The sequence below is a fragment of the Coregonus lavaretus genome, assembly GCF_964263955.1.
Source record: "Coregonus lavaretus genome assembly, chromosome: 4".
NCBI classification, from domain to species: Eukaryota; Metazoa; Chordata; class Actinopteri; order Salmoniformes; family Salmonidae; genus Coregonus; species Coregonus lavaretus.
In genome coordinates, this window is record NC_139991.1 from 40,702,986 (window position 1) to 40,712,225 (window position 9,240).

General features: G+C 40.5%; 1 protein-coding gene across 1 annotated transcript in view; it reads left to right on the forward strand.

Annotated features, from left to right (window-relative positions):
- LOC311128225 (5-hydroxytryptamine receptor 4-like) overlaps positions 1 to 7,737 on the forward strand; it is a gene marked incomplete at its 5' end in the record, with an annotated part of 73,140 nt that extends 65,403 nt beyond the window's left edge. The window contains one exon of the mRNA XM_084160258.1: positions 7,530 to 7,737. Coding sequence (XP_084016384.1) covers positions 7,530 to 7,587 — 58 coding nt within the window. The 3' untranslated portion in view covers positions 7,588 to 7,737. The remainder of the gene's footprint in view (positions 1 to 7,529) is intronic.
- Between the last annotated feature and the right edge of the window lie 1,503 nt (positions 7,738 to 9,240).

The following is a 9,240-nucleotide window of genomic DNA, read 5'->3' on the forward strand; positions in this document are numbered from 1 at the left end:
CCTGCGAAATAAGGTAGAAGTGGTCTGTATCACATACTGTACCTCTCTTTCTACATTCTTTGATGTCATGTCAGAAGAAAAGCATATTATTATTAAGCCAATCAACATGTGATCTCCATGGCTCCTCATGTCTGCCTAGTACATGTCTGAGGTCCAATGTTTTGGTTTGATTTCCACCCAGAGTCCTCCAGGTTTCAGAGTTTATACTTTAAGACTGATCACATTATATGTTGGAAAGAACAACCATGTGGACCAGCGCCCGAGGAATCAAAATGAAATTAAACAGCAAACTAGTCAATAAAACCTTCCCATGGATATGTTCAAATGGTCTCCCTGCGTCTCTGTTGATGTAGAACTCATGTGTATCAGATTTAAGCTTCAGGTTTAATCCACGTCAGAGACATGTTGAAGATCCCACGGAGGACAGTGGATAATAAACATCTAGGCCCAGATTCACAAAACACTTCTTACGTAAGAAGCTTCTTAAGAAAAAAAAAAGTTCATAAGATAGTTTGTAAGTGCAATTCCTCAACAATATCTTAAAATGTACAGTGGGGGAAAAAAGTATTTAGTCAGCCACCAATTGTGCAAGTTCTCCCATTTAAAAGATGAGAGAGGCCTATAATTTTCATCATAGGTACACGTCAACTATGACAGACAAATTGAGATTTTTTTTCTCCAGAAAATCACATTGTAGAATTTTTAATGAATTTATTTGCAAATTATGGTGGAAAATAAGTATTTGGTCACCTACAAACAAGCAAGATTTCTGGCTCTCACAGACCTGTAACTTCTTCTTTAAGAGGCTCCTCTGTCCTCCACTCGTTACCTGTATTAATGGCACCTGTTTGAACTTGTTATCAGTATAAAAGACACCTGTCCACAACCTCAAACAGTCACACTCCAAACTCCACTATGGCCAAGACCAAAGAGCTGTCAAAGGACACCAGAAACAAAATGGTAGACCTGCACCAGGCTGGGAAGACTGAATCTGCAATAGGTAAGCAGCTTGGTTTGAAGAAATCAACTGTGGGAGCAATTATTAGGAAATGGAAGACATACAAGACCACTGATAATCTCCCTCGATCTGGGGCTCCACGCAAGATCTCACCCCGTGGGGTCAAAATGATCACAAAAAATCCCAGAAACACACGGGGGGACCTAGTGAATGACCTGCAGAGAGCTGGGACCAAAGTAACAAAGCCTACCATCAGTAACACACTACGCCGCCAGGGACTCAAATCCTGCAGTGCCAGACGTGTCCCCCTGCTTAAGCCAGTACATGTCCAGGCCCGTCTGAAGTTTGTAGAGTGCATTTGGATGATCCAGAAGAGGATTGGGAGAATGTCATATGGTCAGATGAAACCAAAATATAACTTTTTGGTAAAAACTCAACTCGTCGTGTTTGGAGGACAAAGAATGCTGAGTTGCATCCAAAGAACACCATACCTACTGTGTAGCATGGGGGTGGAAACATCATGCTTTGGGGCTGTTTTTCTTCAAAGGGACCAGGACGACTGATCCGTGTAAAGGAAAGAATAAATGGGGCCATGTATCGTGAGATTTTGAGTGAAAACCTCCTTCCATCAGCAAGGGCATTGAAGATGAAACGTGGCTGGGTCTTTCAGCATGACAATGATCCCAAACACACCGCCCGGGCAACGAAGGAGTGGCTTCGTAAGAAGCATTTCAAGGTCCTGGAGTGGCCTAGCCAGTCTCCAGATCTCAACCCCATAGAAAATCTTTGGAGGGAGTTGAAAGTCCGTGTTGCCCAGCGACAGCCCCAAAACATCACTGCTCTAGAGGAGATCTGCATGGAGGAATGGGCCAAAATACCAGCAACTGTGTGTGAAGACTTACAGAAAACATTTGACCTGTGTCATTGCCAACAAAGGGTATATAACAAAGTATTGAGAAACTTTTGTTATTGACCAAATACTTATTTTCCACCATAATTTGCAAATAAATTCATAAAAAATCCTACAATGTGATTTTCTGGATTTTTTTTCCTCATTTTGTCTATCATAGTTGACGTGTACCTATGATGGAAATTACAGGCCTCTCTCATCTTTTTAAGTGGGAGAACTTGCACAATTGGTGGCTGACTAAATACTTTTTTCCCCCACTGTAATTATTTTCTTACGAACTTCTCAAATATCTTCTTATGAATCTTCTTAAGATGTTTGTTACTAGGCAACCAATTTAGCTATCTAGCTAGCAATGGCAATCATATTAGCATATTTCCTACTGAGATTACTGTTCTAAAACATGTTATTGGGTTTAAAATAATAAATACTGAAACTTTCAGATGAAGTTTGTGAGTGAATTAAACATGTTCAATTGCTTTCATGAGCTTATTCTCTCACTGCTCTGCATTTAAGACAAGGGTTTAGCTATTTTGGAATAAAGAACAAATCCCAAAACTTTATTTTCAAGAATCACATTTTTTCTTAAATTTTTAAGAAACATAAGAAATAGCGCAAGAACATTCCCAATAACGTTTTGGTACAATAGCAACTTTGCTTAATTTTCTTCATAAGTCTACATGACGGTTAAGAATACATTTCTTAAGGTTTTGTGAATCTGGGCCCTGGACTGTTCCTGAAATACTGTTCCCACAATCTTCTCTAATGCTGCTGTAATCACACCTGAGTTCTACAGTATGTGGAGGACATGTGTGAAGTGTGATCATGCTATGATGGATATTTCTCCATCTCCATGATATGGCTGATAGTGAAGGTTGAGTCATAGTTAGAGCAACATTCTGTTGCTTAGCAGTGGAATGGGTGTGGTAGTGTCATTGACAGGTGGCACCATTAACTGATTAAATCAGTATGTGTCTTACAATAAATAAATAAATACATATTATTTTGAAAGAATAGCTGTGAAATAATTTGCATAAAGGAAGGGACCAGGAAATCTGGTCACAATGCAGACACAGTGGATGGATAACAGACACATTTTAATACCATATGTTGACACATTTCTGGAAATGTGGACACAATCAGAATTTAGACAAGATCAGGACAAAGGACCCATGTTAGCACCAGGTATAAACAGGGCTTTAGATGCATTCAAAGACAAGGCAGTCAGTGAATTTAACCACACACATGGTACACTGAGTATACCAAACATTAGGAACACCTTCCTAATATTGAGTTGCACACCTCCCTTTGCCTTCAGAACAGCCTCAATTCGTCGTGGCATGGACTCTACAAGGTGTCGAAAAGCATTCCACAGGGATGCTAGCCCATGTTGACTCCAATGCTTCCGACAGTTGTGTGAAGTTGGCCGGATGTCCTTTGGGTTGTGGACCATTCTTTATACACATGGGAAACTGTTGAGTGTGAAAAACCCAGCAGCATTACAGTTCTTGACACACTCAAACCGGTGCGCCTGGCACCTACTACCATACCCCGTTCAAAGGCACTTAAATATTTTGTCTTTCCCATTCACCCTCTGAATGGCACACATTTACAATCCATGTTTCAATTGTCTCAAGGCTTAAAAATCCTACTTTAACCTGCCTCCTCCCCTTCATCTACACTGTTTGCAGAATTACTGTCTACTGTCTCACGAAATCCATAGTTTGAAAGCGACCGTTTACTGGAAGCTGTGCAGCGCCATTTTCCCCACGTGGGCAAATTTTCCCCACCTAGCAATTCGAGTTCCAGCCAATGAGGTTCAGCCCCTCGCCATTTTAGTGACAGCTACAGTGTCTTGCAAAAGTATTCATCCCCCTTGGTGTTTTTCCTATTTTGTTGCATTACAACCTGTAATTTAAATTGATTTTTATTTGGATTTCATGTAATGGACATACACAAAATAGTCAAAATTGGTGAAGTGAAATGAAAAAAAATAACTTGTTTCAAATAATTCTAAAAAATAAATAACGGAAAAGTGGTGCGTGCATATGTATTCATCCCCTTTGCTATGAAGCCCCTAAATAAGATCTGGTGCAATCAATTACCTTCAAAAGTCACATAATTAGTTAAATAAAGTCCACCTGTGTGCAATCTAAGTGTCACATGATCTGTCACATGATCTCAGTATATATATACACCTGTTCTGAAAGGCCCCAGAGTCTGCAACACCACTAAGCAAGGGGCACCACCAAGCAAGCAGCACCATGAAGACCAAGGAGCTCTCCAAACAGGTCAGGGACAAAGTTGTGGAGAAGTACAGATCAGGGTTGGGTTATAAAAAAAGATCTGAAACTTTGAACATCCCACGGAGCACCATTAAATCCATTATTTTAAAAATGGAAAGAATATGGCACCACAACAAACCTGCGAAGAGAGGGCCGCCCACCAAAACTCACAGACCAGGCAAGGAGGGCATTAATCAGAGAGGCAACAAAGAGACCAAAGATAACCCTGAAGGAGCTGCAAAGCTCCACAGCAGAGATTGGAGTATCTGTCCATAGGACCACTTTAAGCCGTACACTCCACAGAGCTGGGCTTTACGGAAGAGTGGCCAGAAAAAAAACATTACTTAAAGAAAAAAATAAGCAAACATGTTTGATGTTCGCCAAAGGCATGTGGGAGACTCTCCAAACATATGGAAGAAGGTACTCTGGTCAGATGAGACTAAAAGTGAGCTTTTTGGCCATCAAGGAAAACACTATGTCTGGCGCAAACCCAACACGTCTCATCACCCCGAGAACACCATCCCCACAGTGAAGCATGGTAGTGCTGTGGGGATGTTTTTCATCGGCAGGGACTGGGAAACTGGTCAGAATTGAAGGAATGATGGATGGCGCTAAATACAGGGAAATTCTTGAGGGAAACCTCAAGAGATTTGAGACTGGGACGGAGGTTCACCTTCCAGCAGGACATTGACCATAATCATACTGCTAAAGCAACACTTGAGTGGTTTATGGGGAAACATTTAAATGTCTTGGAATGGCCTAGTCAAAGCCCAGACCTCAATCCAATTGCGAATCTGTGGTATGACTTAAAGATTGCTGTACACCAGCGGAACCCATCCAACTTGAAGGAGCTGGAGCAGTTTTGCCTTGAAGAATGGGCAAAAATCCCAGTGGCTAGATGTGCCAAGCTTATAGAGACATACCCCAAGAGACTTGCAGCTGTAATTGCTGCAAAAGGTGGCTCTACAAAGTATTGACTTTGGGGGGGGGGGGGGGGGGGGGTGAATAGTTATGCACGCTCAAGTTCTGTTTTGTTGTCTTATTTCTTGTTTGTTTCACAATAAAAAAAAATTGCATCTTCAAAGTGGTAGGCATGTTGTAAATCAAATGATACAAACCCCCCAAAATCCATTTTCATTCCAGGTTGTAAGGCAACAAAATAGGAAAAATGCCAAGGGGGGTGAATACTTTCGCAAGCCACTGTAGCAAGATGAACACACAGCAGAGCGAGAGAATATGCACATATGTGAAGTAGTACGCAATTTTCTGGGACCACTTTTGGCTTGTGAGCGCTACTTTAACTACTGGCTAAAAAGTATGCAAAGGTTCTGGAGTATTTCTTTAAGTGAGAAAGATCTAAGCTAATAAACTGGATCAGCTTACTCATGTTCACTACACATTCTCTTTCGAAGACTTGTATAGAGTTGAAAGGATGTTGGAAAGTTTAGGTCATATTGGACATGTACTGCATGGTATGTAGTTATAGTGCTTCTTTTGACATGTTTATGTTGAGTCCATGACCCAGTTTGGGTTTATTTTGACACATGTTCTTTTAAAATTGTACATGCTGGAGGTTTCCCAGTTATCAAAAATGCCACCAAAGCGTTTCCATTATATGAAATACAGGTCATGGTTCAGGGGTTACGAGGGGGACTATAGGAGACATTTTGGTTAAATGTGGGAATGTCCACTATGGAGAGCGATTTTAGTTCTTTAACCATAAACATCTCAAGCTAAATCATAACTGTCTGTGGGTGAATGGAACCATACAAGTGTGCTGCTCTAGAAATTTATAATTGGCATTCAAATTGTCTCAATATATGCCTTTTAGCAGACACTTTTATCCAAAACGACCTACAGATGCAGGATCTTAATTTGATCACCCTGTTGCAGGAGAACTTTCCTGCAATGCAGGAATTGTAAAACGTGTTGTGTATTTGGGGTTTAAAAAGGCTTCTGAAGTTTGTAATTTCCACTTTGAAATGTCAGACTTGATTTTCCCTTACAATCGTTTTAATCATTATACAGGTATGTTGCTGTGTAAATTAAAAACACGCTCTGGAACTTTGGCGACTAATAAGTACTGTTTTACCTCAATTAGCCACAGAATCCCTAGTTTGAAAGCCATTGGGGTTTTTTTGGAAGCTGTGCGTTGGCATTTTCCCCCACATGGGCCAGCTCCCTAGCAATTCGAGTTTCAGCCAATGAGCTTCAGCCCATCGCCAGAGAGAGAGCAACGATGTGGTGCACAAATCTGCACATACGTGACGTAGTACGCCATTTTTGGGGAACACTTTTGGCTCGTGAGTGCGACTTTCAGAACTACTGGCTAAAAAGTATACAGAAGTACAGGAGAATCTAACAAATTAGTAATTACAGTGGCATTATTACATCTTTAATGGCAGATCAGCAGTGTAAATATGAGCTAAAACAATTACAATACTGTTTATGGACAATTCATGAGTCTTTTGTCATTCCTGTTTGAAACAGTGTAGGAGTGATAACACGTTCCCAAGTTTGATGGATGTCCATGTGACTGATGGATGTTCATGTGACAAACTTTACTGGTGACATTTTCATGTTGTCAAGTTGATCATGACAATGCCTGACATGACAATTACCTCCCATACTGTACGGGCTAAGCCAGGTGGCATCTGACATTGTTTGTCTGAGTATGATAAGTACTTACAGAGCTCTACTTGGACAGTAAAGGGAATCCTGAGAGAACAGAGTGCATTTGGAGGTGGAGGAACATTGCTGTTTGTTTTGTTCCCCCTCAGGTTTCTCATCGAGGGTTTTGGTGTTCTGATAATGAGGCCAACCGTCATCTGGCCTCCTGAGGCTGGCTTCAGTAGACTCCCTGGAACTCAGGCAGGGCAGCAGTAGCACCTAGCAGCACTAGTCCTACTTATTTCTCACTTCTTAGGAGCCTTATTACTGAGCCCCTCAGGCAGCAATAACTCAGCTAACCCTACATGTGATTAAACCACCTAAGACATGATCTATCCAATATTCCAAATATGACGTGTTTTCTCACAGGCTAAGAGGGGTATTTTTGTATAGTAATTAAGAATACATGTCTTGAGGAATGAAATATGTGTCAATTATTCTATTTTTAGTGTAGCTGGTTGTGTAACACGATGTGGTATCTGCCCTGCCTGCTAGAAGCCAACTACAGTGTACCTTTCTATACAAACAGAACTGAATTATAACTCATGAGAAACAGCACTTGCATACAAATACCGTACACCTACCGGTACATTAGTCAAATGTGTTTTTTCAGATTCACCTTTCCATTGGATATCATTTGTATTTTACTTTGACCCTCATCAGCTTATAAACGGTAACTAACAGCATTCTTTTCATTTCCCCCTTCTAGACTATCCTTCCTTCGCAACCGAAGCAACAGTGAACGGCAGAAAGATTTTATCCAATGAGCTAGAATCTCAGGACTCCATGGGTAGACTATAGCCCAGAGAGATAATGGCGTTAACCTGCTTGTCTCACACAAGTTGAACAAGTGGTTTTAAATGGGGACATATGGTCACGACAATGAGATTCTGAGCTGAAGGACTTGAGAGGACTGCAGTCCGATAATTGAATTAGCAGATCATGGTTTATGGAATTTCCTGCGAAAAAGCACTGTCCAGTCCCCCCAGTCCCCCCCCAAGTGAAAACTATCAGACAATGAAGATACAGGAAGAGATAAAAAGCCAGTTAGTGTGCCTGTGGAATGACTTCAGCATTGTGCCAACATTGTTGGTGATTGATGTTCCAAGGGTCCCTATGAAGTTAAAAGCTATTGTACATGTAATCAGTTGGCCAAGCAGTTTTGTGGATGAGGGTCTCTCCAATTCCTGCTAGTGACCTGTGTATGTTAAGGACGACTACATTTAAATATGTCAATCAACTTAACATTTACTATTTATATTCTCTTTTGGCAATAAATATTTAATGTATATTTGAAGCAAAAAATTATAATTTGGGGGGGGGGGGGGGGGGGGGGCATAGTTGGGATGTACCAAATGTAACTTTATCATGTAATGTGCCAATAATTTAGCAACTAAAAATGTGCTTCTCAATGTCTAAAATTATTTCCAACTGGATCAGGGTATTGTTCTAACTCATTGCTGTCTGTTTAATCTAGCCTTGGATTTGTAATCATGCAGCCTAGACAACGTGATGGGCTTCAAATGGAGACAGTTGAATAGCAAACAGCTTTAATTGTGTAATACTGTGTTGCCTTGAAAGCATTTCAAACGTTCTTGACCATCATGCCATTGTTTGAGTGAGGCAATTATACAGCCAAAATCCTCTTCTCCCTGTTCATAAATGACTAACTTGATTATCCATGACAATTACATGGTTTCTACAATCCCACTCATCGGTAGAGGAGTGTTTTGGCTCAACGTCAATGAAACAATCCAGGATTGATGGAGCAGAAGAGGAATATCATTCATTTTCTATAACCACTCACGTTTACAGGGCCTGGTTCAATCTCAGGACTCTAAATCAACATTCCCTATTATGAATAAAGTAGGGCTGTCAAATGATTAAAATTTTTAATCAAATTAATCAGAATTTTCAGTGGATTAATCATGATTAATCACTATTTGCAATTACACCTGAATCCTAACCATTTTTTTTCTGAAATGCATACCAAAAGATAAATAACAGGACACAGATACATAATTTTCATATTATGTCTGTTTATTAACACAGCCAAATAATGGTGTTTTAAATCAAGCTGAAACATACTACACACCATAATATTTGTCTTTGGCTGTGGCTCTTGACGGTGGCTTATAGAATGAGTCTTGAGACGCCACTTGCAAAACATCAAGGAAACCTGAGTCTTCTACAATGCTAATGGGTCTACAATCCTTTGCAATCCATTTTGCTATTGTGTTGGTCAAATTATCTGAGGTTGATTTTGTTAATTGCCTGCAAACATTCAGCGTGGTCTGGCGCAAACCACTTGCTGAATCTGACGGCCCAGCAAACGCATGTTTGGCGTTGACATGGTACTTCAAGCTTGAACAGCTCCGGTGAAATTGAAACTCCTTCTTACAAATCTTGCAAATAACCTT